Below are 20409 nucleotides of genomic sequence, written 5' to 3'. Positions count from 1 at the left end.
TAAGTCTCTTAAGTTTTTATGTTCCTTTAGTTTTGCCATGAAGTGTTGCAGTGGTGGCCAGCCCATTGCCCACAGCCATTCTCTGCAGCCCACCAAACCTTAGAGAGCTCCACTCATTTTTCACTACTGCCCATCAGCCCATCAACTGGGCTCTGGGGGGCAGGTAGCATGGGGGGGTAGTGATCTTCTGTGCATTGGTTAGGATCACTGTCCCGTGCTTTTATCTCCCCACTTCAATTGTGCCCCCCAGCCACAAACAGCTAGGCTTGGGAAGCACAAATTCAATGGTGCTATGCGTTCTCAGGGAGGCTCCTCCCTGTGTTTCTATCCACCCATGTGGGGTATGTGCACACATGTGTAACTGAGTGCTAATGTCTCTGTGTTAATCTGTATTGGCACGGCAGGTTCTGGTCATGCCTATGGGCTTGTGCCCCTCCACCACCACCCCATCCCCCCCGTAACCCACAGGGCCAAAATGGTGACCCGCTTCTGGCTCACTGTGAGCCTCAAGTGTGCTGGAAGTTGTGTTCTTAGATCACTTAACGTTCTTTTGAATGGGGTGTATTTTCCCACTGTGCAGTGGTTGTGGCTCTCTACAAAGGGGCTCACTTGGTAGAATCTGAGATTTCCCTCTTAACGAGCAGTAATTTTAGGTTGGCAGAAATTGCACATTCCCTTCTGAAGCTGGCACCTTACGACACCCAGACGATGGAGAGCCGTGGGCTCCGGCGATACATCATGGAGATGCTGCCCATCACTGACTGGACGGCCGAGGCAGTCAGGCCTGCCTTAATCCTCATCTTAAAGCGATTGGATCGTATGTTCAATAAAATTCACAAGATGCCTACTTTGAGGTGAGCATGTATGACGGAAACCTACAGGGGTCCGTTTCTGTTGTTGCAAGCCTTGAAGGAAGGGTATGTCATTTTATTGACAGTGTTTTGCTGCACTGAACTCTCACAGCAAAAAATAAATAAATGTATTTTTCCTATTGTTGTATATGCATGCGGCCACATTTGTGAGACAACAATAGAGGGAATGCATCTTTTATGACGAACCGTAGCAGAACTGGTAAAAATATAACATCCACCACAAAACAGGTGCCCAGGAATAATGCTTTTGTTGATTTTGTCATTTCTAAAATCTCATGATTTTAAGAATGAAGCGTATGTGATATAAATTCTGTAGGACCGTGAATACGTTTTGTTGTAACTCTGTCTGTAACTGTACTAAAATGCACTTAAATGCAGGATTCTAAACTTTCTGGAGCTTAAAAAGCCATATGAATAGTCTTATTTTGCAAAGGCAAAGAAAAATGAGGTCGTTTCAGAAGTCATTGAGACAGGGCTCATGCACACTTCCTCTGGTCCTACTCCTTTCCCCTGGGAAAAAACACTCTTATCACTCAGATGGAGCAAACGGCAATTACAGTTTTCTCCAGATTGATGTTTGCACTGATTTAGCACTAAAGAGCTGTTTTTCCCTGGGAAAGGGGTGGGACAAGGCGGGAAGCGCTTAGACCCGTGCTTTCTAGGCATGGGACAGGCAGAAGTGTGGATGAACACCCTCAGTGCTGTTTTTCCTGCATGATATTCTAGCATGTTTTAGCTACATCAGCAAACATATGGCTCAGATTAGTCATTTGAGTGTGAGAACATACTGGATCTTGAAACATGTTACAGTGGTACCCCGCAAGACGAATGCCTCGCAAGACGGAAAACCCGCAAGACGAAAGGGTTTTCTGTTTTGGAGGCGCTTCGCAAGACGAATTTCCCTATGGGCTTGCATCGCAAGACGAAAGCCCATAGGGAAATGCTGGCGGTCGGGAGCAAAGACTTTCGCCCACAGCCGGCCTTCAGAAGAGGACCTCTTCTGAAGGACGGCGGGGGGCAAAAGTCTTTGCTCCCCCCCCCCGCCTGCCTCCCCCCGCCTGCCCCGGGCGATCTTAAAATGCTGGCGGGCGGGAGCGAAGCGTTCGCTGCCGACCCCCAGCATTTTAAAATCTCCAAGGGACAGCAGAGAAGTCTCTGTCCCGGGGAGATTTTAAAATGCTGGGGGTCGGGAGCGAAGCGCTGCCGACCCACAGCATTTTAAAACGCTGTTCCGAATCGGGGGGCGGGAACAGCTGCCCCATCCGCCCCACTTCGGAACGATGTTCCGAAGGGGGGAGGTGGGGCGGGAACAGCTGCCCCATCCGCCCCACTTCGGAACGATGTTCCGAAGGGGGGAGGTGGGGCGGGAACAGCTGCCCCATCCGCCCCACTTCGGAACGATGTTCCGAAGGGGGGAGGGGGGCGGGGACAGCTGCCCCATCCGCCCCACTTCGGAACGATGTTCCGAAGGGGGGAGGGGGGCGGGAACAGCTGCCCCATCCGCCCCACTTCGGAACGATGTTCCGAAGGGGGGAGGGGGGCGGGAACAGCTGCCCCAGCCGCCCCACTTCGGAACGATGTTCCGAAGGGGGGAGGGGGGCGGGAACAGCTGCCCCATCCGCCCCACTTCGGAACGATGTTCCGAAGGGGGGAGGGGGGCGGGAACAGCTGCCCCAGCCGCCCCACTTCGGAACGATGTTCCGAAGTGGGGAGGTCGGGCGGGAACAGCTGCCCCATCCGCCCCACTTCGGAACGATGTTCCGAAGGGGGGAGGGGGGCGGGGACACCTGCCCCAGCCGCCCCACTTCGGAACGATGTTCCGAAGGGGGGAGGTGGGGCGGGAACAGCTGCCCCATCCGCCCCACTTCGGAACGATGTTCCGAAGGGGGGAGGTGGGGCGGGAACAGCTGCCCCATCCGCCCCACTTCGGAACGATGTTCCGAAGGGGGGAGGGGGGCGGGAACAGCTGCCCCAGCCGCCCCACTTCGGAACGATGTTCCGAAGGGGGGAGGGGGGCGGGAACAGCTGCCCCAGCCGCCCCACTTCGGAACGATGTTCCGAAATGGGGAGGTCGGGCGGGAACAGCTGCCCCAGCCGCCCCACTTCGGAACGATGTTCCGAAGGGGGGCGGGGACACCTGCCGCCGCCGCCCCACTTCGGAACAGCTTTCTGAAGTGGGGCGGGGGGGCGGGGACACCTGCCGCCGCCGCCCCACTTCGGAACAGCTTTCCGAAGTGGGGCGGGGGGCCGGGGACACCTGCCGCCGCCGCCCCACTTCGGAACAGCTTTCCGAAGTGGGGCGGGGGGCCGGGGACACCTGCCGCCGCCGCCCCACTTCGGAACAGCTTTCCGAAGTGGGGCGGGGGGCCGGGGACACCTGCCGCCGCCGCCCCACTTCGGAACAGCTTTCCGAAGTGGGGCGGGGGGCCGGGGACACCTGCCGCCGCCGCCCCACTTCGGAACAGCTTTCCGAAGTGGGGCGGGGGGCCGGGGACACCTGCCGCCGCCGCCCCACTTCGGAACAGCTTTCCGAAGTGGGGCGGGGGGCCGGGGACACCTGCCGCCGCCGCCCCACTTCGGAACAGCTTTCCGAAGTGGGGCGGGGGGCCGGGGACACCTGCCGCCGCCGCCCCACTTCGGAACAGCTTTCCGAAGTGGGGCGGGGGGCCGGGGACACCTGCCGCCGCCGCCCCACTTCGGAACAGCTTTCCGAAGTGGGGCGGGGGGCCGGGGACACCTGCCGCCGCCGCCCCACTTCGGAACAGCTTTCCGAAGTGGGGCGGGGGGCCGGGGACACCTGCCGCCGCCGCCCCACTTCGGAACAGCTTTCCGAAGTGGGGCGGGGGGCCGGGGACACCTGCCGCCGCCGCCCCACTTCGGAACAGCTTTCCGAAGTGGGGCGGGGGGCCGGGACACCTGTCCCATCCGCCCCACTTCGGAAAGCTGTTCCGAAGTGGGGCAGGGGGCGGGAACACCTTCTGAAGGCGGGCAGGGGGCGAAAGTCTTTGTCCCCCCTGCCTGCCTTCCCAGGGGCTTTTAAATCGCCCCGGACAGCGGAGAAGTCCTCCGCTGTCCGGGGCGATTTAAAATGCCGCCCGCCAGCATTTTAAGATAGCCCCGCACAGCGGAGAAGTCCTCCGCTGTCCCAGGGCTTTTTAAAATGCTGGGGGTGGGAAGAAAAGCCCTTGTCCCCCCCCCCCCAGCCTTCAGAAGAGGTCCGGGGACAGACTGTCCCCGGACCTGGCCTGAAGGTGGTTTCCCTAGGAACGCATTAATTGATTTTCAATGCATTCCTATGGGAAACCGTGCATCGCAAGACGAAAAACCCGCAAGACGAAGAGAATTGCGGAACGAATTAATTTCGTCTTGCGAGGCACCACTGTACCTAGATAGCTGCTTAGATAAAAGACGTGTGAGAAAAGGCATGGAAAAGACATGGAAAAGCTAAGGGGATTTCCCCAAAAATATTTAACAAAGTGAGATCCAGTCCACAAAGTTTTATGCCCCAATACATTTGCTAGTCTTTGACGTATCATGCAAGAAGTTTCTTCCCAGAAAAAGTAATCTGGAACTAGGCTAAAGTTGTATAAATTTGATTTAATGATTTCTTATCTGCATGGGCAAATATCCATATCAAGACTGTCTTTGTTCATCTTCCCAATGAGATGAAACAAACTAAACAAACTAAACATTATTCCTCCCCTTATTTCCTGTAACCAGTGTGTATCAAAATGATGTTAATGGAAACTGAATTGTATTTTGATGTGTGTGTCATCCCAAACTATTATTTTGTTTTCCAAATCTTACCCGTTTTTTAAAAAAAATATTGTTTCTTCATTTTTTAAGCATTAAGGAGTACCCTAGGGACTTGAATGTTGAATTTCCTTCCTGCTCTCCGAGAGTGACATTGTGTCAGGAAGACAAGCTAATTCTGCTTGTGAAGTTTTTCTGATTGGAACCTTGGAAAGTCCACTTGTTATAATTATCCCTTGTCATAGGAAAAGCCAGGATGCAAAGGGGTTTGGCCACTACTTCCCAGCTTTATAAACCATGGTTGGGGTTGAGCATTCCTCTCTTACCCACCTCTCCCTCAGGCATCTGACATCTTTGGTGCTTCATTCTTGTCTTGTGTTAAGCCATAGTTGTCCGCTACATCTGAACTGGAGAACTCTGGTTTAATCACAGAATCAAGTCCTTATCATAGTTCCTTATCACTACTATTCTCCATGGTTTTCTTCCAGTAGTGACTGTTCCGGTTTGTGAACTATTTTTGGAAGCCGAACGTCCGACAGGGCTTCCATGGCTTCTGATTGGCTGCAGGAGCTTCGTGCAGCCAATCAGAACCGTGCTTTGGTCTCTGAACGTTTTGGAAGTCAAACAGATTCTGTTTGACTTCCAAGGTATGATTGTACTAGATCTGCTGGATTCTACTTCAGATTTCAAAATCCCAGCAGAAATCTGGTGTTTTATTTCTGATGGACAAATTCAGAATACCCTTCTCCATAGAGATTTGAAGCAGCAATCAGCCTACATTTTGGGGAGAATATATATCCTTTGAAATCAGTGGAAGATAAGCATACTATTGCCATTTGCAGTATGTCTGTTTAAAACAAATTCACAGGACACCATGTTGTTAGTTTCTTGCATATACACACCAATTCCCACTCCTTTCGATTGTTGATCTGGATATTTTTCTATCGTTTGTTGAGTCTCATGGCAACACCTCTTTGCTGTAGGTCCAGTTTCTTCTGCAGTGTGCTTCCCTGATTTCTGAATAGTGCAGGTAAAATGCACTTGTTGTAATGCAAATTTTCGCCATCTGAGATGCCCTTGTCTGAAGCATCCCTCAGAGTCCTTTTGTCTCAGTCACCTTGTGCAGGGTTTCTGAGTGGAGCCAGATGCCTAACACCACCTACTGTTGTGTTCCAGGCGACAGGTTGAGTGGGAGCCTGCCAGCAGTTTGATTGAAGGGGTTTGTTTGACACTTCAGAGGCAGCCAATCATATCCTTCCTGCCTCACCTTAGGTCACTGATCAATGTCTGTGTCAATCTGGTGAGTAACCAACATTCCAATCTCCTGCACATCTACCAGACTTCCTTCTGTGGTAGAGATTCCCCATTTCCATTTCCAGTCCCAGTCCTACTCATGAAAATAAGCTATTTAACTGACACTAGAAATAGTGGAGTTCATTTTTAAAGTGGTGCATGGGGAGCGAATGGGGAGGAAGCCCATAGCCTAAGCCCAGTGACTGGTTTTTGCTGCTTTCCATGCACCATTTTGAAAATCCATTCCTGCATGTTGCGCCGAGAGTTGAGGGCTGCAAGTTGGAGAGAGGTGGATACTGCACACACCTGGTAGAGGAGTTGGAAGGGGATGGGGGAAGCTGGAAACATACTCAGTCTCAAGTTGTTGAAAGACAACATTTTTTATCGCTCTGCAAAAGGGCATAAGCAATTGACTAGATGAATTACTAAACTAAATTTGCTTTGCCATTTGTAATGTCCCTGGTCTAAAGTAACTTTTAGATTTTCTTGTACAATGTTCAGATCCTTCTGCCCCTTTATCAGGGTGAAAGAGAAATTCAGTTTGGTTCGCATTTTAATGCAAGCCTACCTAATTTGCACTTCCTGAAATAATATGCAACCCAAAACACAACTATCCCTCAAAATATTCCCTATTCTGAATTTTGCATTGCAGTTCTCCAAACAAAATGCATACAAAATACATATATTGGGGGGTGGGAATGCGCATTAAAATGCATTTAGTGGTGAAAATAACTTACAAAAATGCTTTATATTGCTTGCAAAAATGTGCACAACAGCAGAAATGTATACAGAAATGGTGATAAATATTTGTGATGACGTTTTTAAAAGCCAAGTCAGAAACTGAAGCAGAAATGCGGCAAACTGAATTTAAGAGCAGAAAAATGAGAAACTGAGAGAAACTAAAATGGACATTTTTATCCATCTCGGTGTTGCTGTGTGTTTTGTACATTTAGATTGCTTTAAGGGGGTAAAGGGGACCCCTGACCATTAGGTCCAGTCGTGACCGACTCTGGGGTTGCGGCGCTCATCTCGCTTTATTGGCCGAGGGAGCCGGCATACAGCTTCCGGGTCATGTGGCCAGCATGACTAAGCCACGTCTGGCAAACCAGAGCAGCATACAGAAACGCCCTTTACCTTCCCGCCGGAGCGGTACCTATTTATCTACTTGCACTTTGACGTGCTTTTGAACTGCTAGGTTGGCAGGAGCAGGGACCAAGCAATGGGAGCTCACCCCATTGCGGGGATTCGAACCTCCGACCTTCTGATCGGCAAGTCCTAGGCTCTGTGGTTTAAACCACAGTGCCACCCGCGTCCCTTAGATTGCTTTAGGGAACACCTAAATAGAAGAATTTCTGATGAGGAAGTTATAGAGCATAGAGCCAGTGGAACAAGTCTGTGAACTTTGCAGTAACAGACAATTCTGTTTTAGATCTTGACAGTTCCTATACTGAAATTAAACTCTCACAAGGTTTCATTCAAGTTAAGAATTTATGCAAATCCTGGATTTCTGCCATTTTAATGGGGATCATTGCTCCAGACAAGCCTTCACAAACAATGCTTGATCAAATTTGCTGGCACCCATCAATGATGTAAAGAAAACCATAATTTGGAAACATATAACTTGTAATACAGAAAACACTTTAGAAAGTGCAGAAATGGTATGTTAGCATTTATCTGCCTGTTTATCCAGTACTGCAAAGCATTTTGCACCGAACCTTCCTTCTCCATACATACAATAAAAGTAGACAGACAATTATATCCACAAGATATATTGACAGATGGTTTCAAGAGGGAAGTAGATGCATTAATGGAGGACATTTATGGATATTAGTAATATTGGCAAAATTGAACTTCCATGTTCAGTGATAATGATACAGTTGTTGAAGGACACACAGTAGAAAGAACTGTTGCCTTTGTGCCTTGCCTGTGAGTTGGCTGGGCAACTGTTGAAAACAGATTACTGGACTAAATGGACCCTGGTTTGATCCAGCCTTTGACTGGACTTAACTGTCCAGGGGTCCTTTACCTGATCCTGAATGGTCCTGTTATGTCCCACATTGCTTGGAAGTTATCAGCTTATTTGATCAGCCATTGGAATTTCCAATTCCCCAGGTGGTTGTAAGTACCGCTGGAGACATCTGCAATCTTTCCTGTTTACTTACAAGTATACAAGTTGAAGTAGAGCCAAGCAAGGTGACTATTAGTCCTTCAAGCAATATTTATTCATATTTATTCAGCATCACAACATATTAGCAAGAAACCTGTGTCAGCTGTTGGATTGAAATAAACGACAGACGGATGACAAGTGTCATATGGGAGGCATCTCTCGAGCATGTGTCGGGGAGTCCCTTTTATCGAATATTACAGCATTGCCACATATGTGCTTGTTGCTGATTGGTTAACACAAATACAATGCAAGGGTTGCATATAGGCATTAATCATCAATAGATTAAAGGTTGGGAAAGGGAACACAGAGTTGGACAGGCGTGAAGACCTCATATTAAACAATTACTAGTGATTGATATAGCAAGACTTAAACTATAACTAGTGATTGATATAGCAAAACTTAAAAGAGCATAACCATTGCATTCCATAGATGTGGTCAACCATGCATTAAGAACAGGTCAGGGCACAATGTTTCATGAACTCAATGTGAACTGAACATTCTAGGGTGGGTGAGAATGTGCAGAAAGAAAACTTCCCATCAGTCAGCCATATACTTCTTAGGGAACTTCTAGCAAGATCTAAACTCAGGACACCTTCAAATTGCTTAAAACTAATGTTTAACTGCATCTAGAGAGATAGCTTGGAGTAGCCACTGGATGCAAGTGTAATAAGGACTGTATTCTTAACTAACAGATGCAAAGCTGAACAAAACCCTTTGAAAGGGGTTCGTTTTTTGTAACCTCAAAGCATTCTAGCAACGTAATTCATTCTAAATGAAAATATTTTGCAGGCATAGATTTGAAACAGTTCAATCCCCCTCAAGATTTAACCTTTGAAGTAATAGCACATCCATACAGGAGAGTCTGAACATTGTATAAAAACCAGTCTAGGTCTGACTCAGGACATTACCATGACATAATAAGGGAACAGCTCAAGCCAACTAGAAACACTGTGATTTCAGTACCTTTTTCTATTGAGTACGGTAACTACATGGCATACCCTCCAACCCCTCCTCCTTCTACCAGTACAGTGCTGGTTTTTCAGGGCTAGTACTGGGTACATTCTTAAATGTACTGGTTTTCCCTGTGCCTTCTGACCAACCCCTCTGGTTAACCCTGTAGCAGTCCCTGTTTCCTCCCCACCCACTTCCTGCTAGAACCACTCCTTTTCCTTACTGGCCCCAGCTACCGCAAGACACTGTGGAGGACTCATAATCGCAGAGCAACCCCAGTCTTGCGCTACCTGAAGTGTGTACCTTACCAACACTGGAGGGTATGGCATGGATGGAATTGCAATAGTTGGTCATGGTGCTGTGCTGTGTTTGTATTGCAGGTGATGGGAGTAGTAGGACCTTCCAGTGTGGCCGATGGATTGCCCCTTCTTCATCTCAGCCCTTATCTCTCGCCACCTCTACCCTTCAGCACAGCTGTTGTCCGGCTTGTAGCATTGCAGATTCAGGTGTGACTGCCTTGCCTGTTCAGCAGGCTTTGCTTATCATGTGGTTGAGACACCAACTCATTGGTGCTCTTGTTTTCTGCGAAAGCTGGGCAAAAACTGTGAAGCAAAATGAAAATTTCCCAACAAATATGTTAATAGTTTGGAATGCCATGGCATTTAGCAATTGTCCAGATCCTCGGTGGGTACCAGTTTAGCATAGCCCCACTGAAGTCACATTGGGACTGTGCAGGTTTAAACCAACCGAAGAGCTGACACAAATGGTAGTTGTACTTCTCATGACTGATAGATAGATAACCATGGTTACTTTTTAGGCTTAGAACAAGAACAAAAGATGTGAAGAACTGCAGGACTTTTATAGGTCATGGGTATGCGAGCTTTGAAATTTTAAAAAATTCTCACACTATCTGAAATGACTAGATCAATGTACGCTGATGATGTCTTGTTGTTTTTTTGCAATACGAGGACCAGCTATTTTGCCACTGAAAATTCCTGTGTAATTTCAAACTTTGCATCGACACCTCACAAACCTTTATTAGTTGAATGAGAGATTGGTTATGACTTTTGAATCTTAGGATTTTTTGAAGTTCACATAAGGCATTCCTTTCTTTTCTAAAGTGTAGATTCTTAGATTAAGTATTTCTGTCCAACTGTATTGAACTATTGTTGTTGTTATAGGACATTTTGGTAAACTGAACCTTAATTCAAATAACAGTGTGATGAGACCACAGAAAGTATAAATGCATAGAGTAATTTTTTTAATACTAATCATCAAACACTATATTTACCTATCTTTAATATTGGAAATGTAATAATTTTGTTCAGTGAGTTACAGTGCTACTCTCTCACAAAATGCAAGCTGTGTGCTTTAGGTTTTTCAGGCTTCCATGTTGCCTGGACTTCTTTGTTGGCACCAATTTAAGGTAGTGAGGGGAAAGGCTCCCAGCTACTAAATGCAAAGGCAAGCTTTCAGCCCCATTTCCAGGTTTCCTAACAGCACTAGATTTGTGCAGAAATATTACACATATAGATTGGTCCACATGTGGAATGTTGTAGTCCTTCTATGTTCTGACTAACCTACTGTACTTTGCCCAGGTTAATTGGAAAGGAAACAAGAGGGGGCTTTTTCAGAGTCTAGATGAGAGAGAGTCATGATAAAAGGGGTGGGGTGGGAGGAATGAAGAACCAAAGCACAGATTTAGAGAAATTGAAGCATATGCGTGACTAAAGAAAGATGTCAGTAGTGTATTTTAGAGTGGGGTCAGCTTTGGAAATGTGGTGTATAATGTTTTAAATAAATACATTAACAGACTGGGGGGGGGGGCAGGGAGAGTTAATATAATACATTCAGTTTAGCTAGAAGTAGTCATGCCAGTCTGTGGCAGCAGATGTATGCACCTTCAAACATGTTTCTTGTTTTTTAGTCACGTGCTCTTAGGAAATAATTTTGTAGTTCCAAGGTTATATGGATATTGAATTTTCCAAAAAAAAACCCCACAAAAAACCTAAGCCATTTCACAGTTAATATGTTTCAGATGGAGTTGGTCCTGTTTATCTATTACTATTAAGTTGCAGCAGTGTTGGAAATACATCATTATAAGATTCAAGTTGTTTTGAGAGTCCGTTCATTTCACATTCAAATCCTATGTGTGTGTATAGGCTCCAAAATTTGCATTGTATCTGTGCATTTTTAGAAATTCCAAACTCTCTCTGAGTCACTGTGTTCACTCCACTTTGATCTGTGTTTTGGGTTTTGAGCTGCTCTGTGTGCAATAAAGGTCTGTGGTTCCCCTGTTCTATGTAATGGGAAACATAACAATGGACATACCTTTCCCCCCTCTTGGCCAAAATAGATTAAATTTACAGGCACAGGAGCCTCCAGAGTAGATTAAGCCTGACAAGTTGCAGACCAATAAGTCCAGGGGCTTTTTATAAGGGAAATAAAAGGGGTTCATTTTCCTCCATGATCCCTTAATTGGGAGTGTGAGTTTGTTTCTTTCTTAGCTTAAATGAATTAGGAAGTGTGTATTCTTGCTCATAATATTTAAAAACTTTAAAGTCACACACCAGCTTCTCTTTGGGGTGGTGTTTTTTGTCTTTTGATAAGCTTTTACAGGTCTCCAATAGGTCCTACAACTCTTCCTGTGAAGTCCTGAAGAGCTCTGTTGTAGTGCTAAAGCAGAGCAGTGGACTTTTTTTAAGTGTCTAAATTAAAAAATAATAATCCTACACTGCTGTTCTTCAACAGCATCAAAATTCAGAACTCTATAGTGCCCTGCAGGCAATATTCCAAAAGGCCTCACTTATTGCAAAGCCCATGAACCTAGAGAAAAAGAAATATATAGGCAATACAGCACAAAAGAGCACAGAAACAGAATAACAGAGTGACATGACTTTGTGGGGACTCCGATCTGGCTCAGAGGTATTGACATCATGTTTTGACTTTAAAGTGGGGAGATCCCTGAAACACCCTAATTCATCTCATCATTCAGCTCTCACAAAAGCCTCTGCACACCCCTAAGTACAATTCACACCTAAGATGTAAGTATTGAAGAACTTACAAACCTTGCTCAAATTGTGCTCTCAATATGCTTTGGACTGTAACTCCCATCACCACAGGAAGCACAGACATGACTCCATTCGCCACAGCAGCATTCAGCTGTGCTGACTGGGACTGGTGGGAGTTGTAGTCCAAATAATAATAATAATAATAATAATAATAATAATAATAATTTATTTATACCCCAGATTGGACAAAGCTGCTTCAGTTTCATGTAGTTTTTGTCACTGGCTAAGCCTTCCTGTTTCCAGAGGGTCAGAACACAATTACTGCTATTAATCTTTGGCATTTGGCACATCAAGCCTCAGGATCAAGCAAAACAATATGGGGCTAAACTCCAGATTTAAATTTAAGAGATTATGCTGAAACAGGAATTTGAGTCTTTTGTAGATGTCATCCAAGCTGGTGAACTCACCCAGATGTGGACACAGGGCATTGTGTAAACGAAGTGTTGATGGATCCCTTTTTCTTTGACTATACTTCACCCCTATACTCTACCAGTACAATATTTTAATTCTTTTTTATTATTACTGCACAGGCTTTGAAAGAAGATTTTCCCCTAAGCCACGTGATCTCCCCATTCACCAATCAGGAGAGAAGGGAAGGAATGCTTTTAAATCTACTGATTCCATTTGTGCTCACAGTAGGATCAGGAAGCAAAGGTCTGATTAACAGAAAGATTCTTCTGTTTCCCCCTCCCTGCTGCCTCTCCGAACCAGAAAATGTCTGTGCATCCGTCCACCTCTATGTTTCTTCTGCTATGAGCGTCCTTTCAGTGGTGTGTTGTCAGTTGGGCTTGTAGGTGACAAACAAAAGGAAAAGGGTGTTGTGGTGTCCTTCTTTTATTTCAGCTGTGTTTTCTGAATTCACTCTTTGACAGAGGAGCTCCTCTTTTTGAGATCAATGAAAGACAGAGTATCCTGGCAGAGCAAAAGCAAAAACAAAACACCCCACCTATGTGTAAGAAAGAAATGGAACCAAACTAGAAAGCCACACAGCTTCCACTTAAGCTACTCTTCACTGAATTCCATGCCACTTGAGTGGTTCAAACTCCGCTTTTCACATTACAGTTAATTCAGTATGACCGATTATTTTCCAAAGGGCTCATTCACCTGAGCAAATTGTTCTGCCACACAACATTTTTTGTTTGCAGAATATGGCTAGATATATTTTCAAAATGAGAGCAAGAGCATCAAGTGATACTGCAGGCTCCCACCTCTCATGGAGTTTGTATGCATACTTAAAGTACATTTGTATGAGGCTCATTTATAATTATATTTTGGGAATGATTCATGTTCTTACGTAGCTTCATTGTTTTATACATTCTGGATGTCCCGTGACTGTATCATAAAGTAGGTTGTGTTCTTTGTTATCAATCAAGCCCTTCTAGGAGTCGTTTCTTTTTGTTTTCCAATATTCCAAGCATATTTTTATCCTGAAAGTGTGACCCAGAGAAAAATGTTGAGAACCATTGCCTTGGGGTTAGTAAAGAAATAGGAAGGGTGCCCCCCCCCACCTGATCCTATCAACCCTGGTGGGAACCTGTCTTTAAAAGTCAAAGGACAGTGAGAGGGTGGGGAAAGTGCAAGTGAGCATAAACATCATGTTGGTTAAAATTAGGTGCTGTGTATGTTGGTGTTGTAGAATAACCCCAACTTTTGCTTGCAGGAGGAGAAGGTAGAGGGGGACCAGTTGGGTGTGCCGAATGTTCATATTGCATCAATGGTGCTGAACCTGTTTGGTGAGTCAGCTCCTGACCTGCTCTATGTCTTTTCCCTTTGGTGTCATGCAGACAGCCCTTGGCTGGAGCAGCCAGAGGTCCTCCTCCTGCTCCAGACAGTCATTAATATTTTGCTGCCACCTCGCATCATCAGCACTTCCCGTAGTAAGAACTTTATGCTGGAGAGCTCTCCTGCCCACTGCTCCACCCCTGGGGACGCAGGGAAGGACTTGCGCAAGGAAGGGCTAGCCGAATCCACTAGCCAGGCAGCCTACCTGGGTGAGTGAAAGCTTCTGCCTGCCAGAGCTGAAACAAAAAGAAAGAAAGAAAGAAAATAAAGGAAAATGAGAGCTGGTGCATGCATGCTTTTCTATCTATTGATATCTATTGATTCTATCTATTGATTTTATGTGACATTTCATCATTTGACGTCTTAACACTTGATGGCTCACAGCTGAACATGTAAACTGCTTCCCCTGAAGAGCATCATGTTTGAGGTGACATTTGAGTGATCTAAAAGCTCTGGCCTGGATCCTAAGTAAAGTCAAACTAAGGAGGTTCACTGGAGAAAAGTTTCCTTTCTCTGGCTGGCTTACAGGAGGCCTGCAGAACACAGTAGGCAACCCCACTCCCCAACAGCTGAAGGGAGCCAGGGGCATGTGGCCTAAACTGCAGCTCCCAAGGCTGTTCCTCCAGTTTGGGTGCCTGGCAAGCTGCTCATTCTCCTTTTTTCTAGCACACATTACTTTCTTCAGTTTATTTTGTACTTGTCTCTTCACCACTCCCTTTCCCTTAATTTATATTGTTTCTTTTCTGATATTTTGGGAGAACAGGAAGGACTCTGCCTCATTTGTCTTCTCTGCTTCTCTCTCTTCTCTCCTATTCTCTTGTTATAATTTTTCAAACAGTGCAGATTTAAGCATATAAATCTTCAGAGCCTGGAAACAGGAGACATCTGGAGACTCCTGCGGGCTGGGCTGGCATGGGTGGGTTCAAGCCAAACACCCTTAAAAGGGAAACCACGGCCCTTTTCATCTTCCCTGGGAGAGGGACCACTGGACCAAAGGTTCATTATTTCCCTATGTGTAGCCTGTGTTTGGTGCTGCAAGCAACAATGAAACCTCCATTTGAGTCTCTTAGGACTATTTCATCAAGACTTTCCTCACTTGAGGTACTCTTTCTTGTGGTTATTATTGCCAGTCTGAAGAGCTCTCCAGATTGGAGGCCTTGTCTATCAAGTCCAACATTGTGCCTTTGAGGAAGACAGAGTAGTACTAGGGCCTAAACCATATTTCCTTCCTAATATCAGTCCTCTTTGTCACAAATCTCAAGAGCTTCCCGTAACTTCTTTCTGTCCTAATTCTTCTCCCAACCCTCTCAGTGGGCATGACATAAGCTGGACATCAGAGATGTCCAAATAACCTGCCAGTTCAGCAGAGCGGAATATCTGTTTGCACCTAATAGCCTAATACATTGGGGCAGAAGGTGTTTAGATTGACCTTGACTAGGTGGGTTCAGGACATGGCTGCTTAATATTATAGCCCATCCTACCAGCATTTTCCACTAATGTTCTGTTGGAAGAGATTTGCAGGGCTGCTACATGGACTTCTGCTAGACACTGTGAGATTGATAAGCAGAAGTAGCTTTCGTCGTCAGTAGGGTGCTCAGTCACCTGATCCTCCTGATTGGCATTGCAGTTAGCTTGGGCAAGTTGGATTGTATTCTGAAGGCCTCCTGTGTGCCAGTCACAGATAAGAACTTTGGGCCAGTCATGTTCCTTCTGGTGAGGTTTGGAAGGTCTCCAGCCCCTCCCTCTTATTCTGATCAGGAGGATGTTTCTCATACAGGGGCTTCTGCACATTTATCTCAGTTTGGCTGACATATTGCACCTTCCAGGCCACAGGGGGTGTTTTTTCTTCTTGGTTTGTCTTCATATTGTCTCCTCCTTCCTTTCTTCTTCCTTCTTCCTGCTCTGTCTTACACTCAGCCACAGAGGGAAATCTGGAAGGAAATCCTTGGAAGCTGCTGTGACTGGAATATAAATCACAGGCCGTTTTCTGGGTGGTGTGGATGTATGTTTAACCTGTTATATTCCGGAGGCCTTTTGCATGCCCACCAGAAAGAGCATAAGAAGAGTCGTGCTTGATCAGGTCCAGCATCCAGTTCTCAGTGCCCAGTTGGACAACAGGGGGGCCTGTTTGCACTCTTTCCCCCCTCCAAAAAACGAAGCCTCTCAGAGCTTCATCGGGAGCTCTGCTGAACAATGTAGACGGCTGCTGGTGGAGGAAGAGGGAACAGGAAACTTAAATTGTTTTTATGAATTAATGACTAGACTAAAAGTCGGAGTAAGAATTCTAATCAATAAACAACATTTTGTCTGCTTTCTGGTGAAGAGCTTGAAGCTGACGAAGAAAGTCTTTGGGCACGCTAACATTTATGCATGCAAGTGTTGCATGTTATTGTCACCACATAGAATTTTAATTCTTCTGACATTTGTTTCGCTTTTAGCTTTGAAGGTGATCCTTGTCTGTTTCGAGCGTCAGCTTGGCAGCCAATGGTATTGGCTAAGCCTGCAGGTCAAAGAGATGGCTTTGCGAAAAGTAGGAGGGCTTGCTCTGTGGGATTTCATAGATTTTATTGTTCGCACCCGAATTCCTATCTTTGTGCTTCTTCGACCCTTCATTCAGTGCAAGGTAAAGCTACTTTTAATGTTAATCGCCATTTCCTTGTGAAATGACATTGATAAACCAGATTGGGGGGGGGGGAGCGAGGAATGCTTTGTTGTAGTAGCACTCTCAAAAGTGAGAGAGTATTCCTTGGATACTAAACAGGCTTGAGTACCCCTGTTGTTTGCCTCAAAGGAAGAGCAGGAAACATTTCAAAGGTGTTGATTCTCTAGACCCAGGGGTAAAGGTCAGGGTAAAGGTACCCCCTGATCATTAGGTCCAGTCGCGGATGACTCGGGGGTTGCACGCTCATCTCGCTCTATAGGCCAAGGGAGCCGGCGTTTGTCCGCAGACAGCTTCCGGGTCATGTGGCCAGCATGACTAAGCCGCTTCTGGCGAACCAGAGCAGTACACAGAAACGCCGTTTACCTTCCCGCCAGAGTGGTACCTATTTATCTACTTTCACTTTGACATGCTTTCAAACTCCTAGGTGGGCAGGAGCAGGGACCAAGCAATAGGAGCCCGCCCCATCAAGGGAATTGGAACCGCTGATCTTCTGATCAGCAAGCCTTAGGCTCTGTGGTTTAAACCACAGCGTCACCCACATCCCTTGGACCAGGGGTAGTCAACCTTTTTATACCACCCGCCCACTAATGCATCTTTCTTGATGGTAAAATTTCCTTACCACCCCCAGTGCTCAATGGAAGGAGGATTCAGCTTGTGCCGTAGAACCCCCTGCTGCCCACCCAGAATCCTGAAACGCCCACTAGTTGGCGGTAGGGACCAGGTTGACATCCCCTGCTCTAGACCAAGGGTTTTCAACCAGTGTGCCATGGCACCCTAGGGTGCCTTGAATGATGGTCAGAGATGCAGTAGGCAACACTGGCCTCTGTCCCTCTTTCCTGCCCTCCGCCTTCTGATGCCCTCTTGCATCTCTGCCTCCCCAAGGCTTGCACAGCTGTTTGTTGTAGCAGCCCTGGCTACAAGCTTCCCAGGCAAATGGTGCCTCTGGAGCTGGCCAAGGAGTGCTGGTTGTCAGGAGCTGAGGCAACCTTGGAGTAAGCAAGCAAGTGGGTGAGGGAGCCCAGTCAGCCAGTCCACCAGACCTTGCTGTTGGGAATGGATGGACAAGTGGGAGGCCGGGCAGTGACCCCTGTATGGTCTCAAGCAGACCATAAGATCCTTTCAAGTGACGAGCTTAGAATTGAAACTGAGGTTTATGCAGGCAAAGTGGGCATTCTGCCTTTGAGCTATGGCTCCTCCTCTTAATTTTAAAGCAGTATTTTGATGGTGTTTCTTATTTTTAGAAATATAAACTTTATAAACCTATAAATATAAACAAAACCAGATGGCATTAAAAAAACGGAACTGGCATTACAAAACTGAACCAATATCTTTGTTGAGTGTTACGAGGGTCACTTGCAGAATCACTAAGAAGTGTTGACTTAAAACTACCGGTAACTGGTTTTGTTTTGAGCCAGTGTGGTGTAGTGGTTAAGAGCGGTAGTCTCGTAATCTGGGGGACCGGGTTTGCGTCTCCGCTCCTCCATATGCAGCTGCTGGGTGACCTTGGGCCAGTCACACTTCTGTGAAGTCTCTCAGCCCCACTCACCTCACAGAGGGTTTGTTGTGGGGGAGGAAGGGAAAGGAGAATGTTAGCCGCTTTGAGACTCCTGAAGGGGAGTGAAAGGCGGGATATCAAATCCAAACTCCTCCTCCTCTACTTCTTCTTTTGTTTTTGTTCTTCCTGGATCTTCCTGACCACCCTCACCCCCAGTTGCTAGCCCAGCCAGCTGAGAATCATGAAGAAATGACTGCTCGACAGCACATTGCTGACCAGTTGGAGCGGCGCTTCATCCCACGCCCTCTCTGCAAGAGCTCTCTCATTGCGGAATTCAACAATGAGCTAAAGATCCTCAAGGAGGCTGTGCATAGTGGGTCAGGTGAGGAAATCGATAAATAAAAGCCAGTTGAGAAAAGATGCACCTCAAATAAGAACATACTACACTAATCATCACTTAACCAACAGCACAATGCTTTAAACCACATATCACTTCTAAAACTGAAATTGGAAAGGATCAATAATTTAACTTTTTAAAGCTTTTGTAAAATGTTACATTGGCATCCCTTAAGGTTGAAGTCCTGCAAAGAAATAATTGCCACCTGGATGGTGGTGAGACAATATCTTCTAAATATATAGTGTAATTGAAAACCAGTGACTACCACTGGTGCCCATCAAATATGGTGAGATAAATGTCTTACATGACATTTATTCAATCAATCAGTCTCCGGGAAGTGCTTCTTGTAACTTCATAGTATCATGGAATTAAAGTAAGTACATTAGGAAAGCTTCTCTTTACATTGCCTGCACTTCCAATGGCTCAGAATCTGCAGATCACTGACCCTCCTCCTTTCGTTCCTGCTGCGGAAAAGAACTAAGTCTTGCCAACTTTCATTTTAATGAACACCTCTTTTCCGCCACCTTAATTTGTTCAGCCTACCAAGGTAAGACTTCCATCAGCACTGCAGGCACCTCTACCTCTGCCTACCGACTGAGTCTCGCCACGATGTCGCGCTCCAACACTGGCACTGGAACTGTCTGGGAACAGGATAGTGAGCCTTCCCAACAAGCTTCCCAGGATACTTTAAGCCGGACAGATGAGGAAGATGAGGAAAGTAAGTACCCAGCATTGCAGAGGTGATGTGGCAGCAGGCCTGTTTCTTTAAATCTGGAACCCCTGCAGTCATCTAAAAAGCCAGGGGCAGAGGGAGATGCGTTGGGAGGTGTGCACAATCCTTCCCCTGAGTTGAAGCATTTTTATTCCCGGAGGAGTTTATATAAGATCAATAAAAACAAGGCATTATCTGCCCATAGGTTTATAATCTAAGATACGTCTTATAAAGGGCTTTTTTCAGCCAGAACTTGCTGGAACTCAGTTCTGGCCCCTCTCAGGTGGGCGCCATTGCCATTCTAAGAGAACAAGGGAGGTGCTCATGGTGAGTTCTGCCACCTCTTTTTCTAGAAAAATAGCATTGATCTCATAAAGCGGGGGCGGGGAAGGATGGAGAGGAAAAGAAGGAAACAAGCAAAGGCAGGCAGGCAGGCAGGCAGGCAGGCAGGCAGCTATTCTTAAAGTTACATACTACTTATAATGGCCAACTGGAATGGAAACCGTTCAGGGAAAGGAGATGGATGGAGCTGATATCTCAGCAGAGCAAGTGGAAATACTCTGCTCCCCTTCCCTTCCTCTGATGCAATGGCTGCGGCCAGGTGACAGTGGAGGGACGAAAGAGCCTGGGGTCTTCAGCAGAGCTGATGGAGTGGCTGTGTTCCATCTCTTGCTCTGCTGCAACCTCCCAGCTTCTGGTATAGCTTTTTTCCTTGCTGTGCTCTAATACTAGAAATAATATTAGGGAAACTCACCTGGCACTTTCATATACACCTTTAGGTACCAGGTGAAAGCGTTACTTGTTCAACCAGGCCTTGTTCTTTTAAATGTGTTTGTGGGAGGGGGGTTATAGGCTTGTTTTGTTCTTGTTTTCATTATGTATTTTGTGATTTATGCTGTGAACCACCCTGTGATCTTTGGATAATGGGTGGTATACAGATTTATTAAATAAATTTATTCATTCATTCATCTAGGAGAAAAGCACTAGGCAGAGGGGCTACAGGGAGGTAAACTGCCATCCTGCCCCTTCGCTTTATTACTGAAAGTGAAAATTGGCCCTCTATTTTCTGTATGGCTGCTACAGATACAAACACAGATTTAAACACATGGCTGTTGCGCTGAGATTTACCCATATGGACAATTAAGTGGTGGACACATATTAATTTAAATTATACGGATTTAAAAAGCAGAGTAATCTTTTTCTTAACAAATATTGCCTTTATGTACATTATTTTGAACTTAGATTTTTATATTT

At 46.1% G+C, this 20409-nt stretch overlaps 1 protein-coding gene across 13 annotated transcripts in view; it reads left to right on the top strand.

Annotated features, from left to right (window-relative positions):
- The window catches only part of UNC80 (unc-80 homolog, NALCN channel complex subunit), a 162411-nt gene that overhangs the window by 125512 nt on the left and 16490 nt on the right, over window positions 1-20409 (top strand). For all 13 annotated transcript variants that reach the window (XM_083471252.1, XM_083471260.1, XM_083471256.1 and 10 more), the window contains 8 exons: window positions 654-854; window positions 5802-5925; window positions 9417-9542; window positions 12638-12761; window positions 13892-14098; window positions 16328-16512; window positions 18263-18428; window positions 18982-19161. In XM_083471252.1, coding sequence (XP_083327378.1) covers window positions 654-854; window positions 5802-5925; window positions 9417-9542; window positions 12638-12761; window positions 13892-14098; window positions 16328-16512; window positions 18263-18428; window positions 18982-19161 — 1313 coding nt within the window. The remainder of the gene's footprint in view (window positions 1-653; window positions 855-5801; window positions 5926-9416; window positions 9543-12637; window positions 12762-13891; window positions 14099-16327; window positions 16513-18262; window positions 18429-18981; window positions 19162-20409) is intronic.

Source organism: Podarcis liolepis (assembly GCF_965112155.1).
Source record: "Podarcis liolepis genome assembly, chromosome: 1".
Lineage (NCBI taxonomy): Eukaryota > Metazoa > Chordata > Lepidosauria > Squamata > Lacertidae > Podarcis > Podarcis liolepis.
The sequence above is the reverse complement of the archived record's forward strand: the minus strand, read 5'-3'. Positions and strand labels throughout refer to the sequence as shown.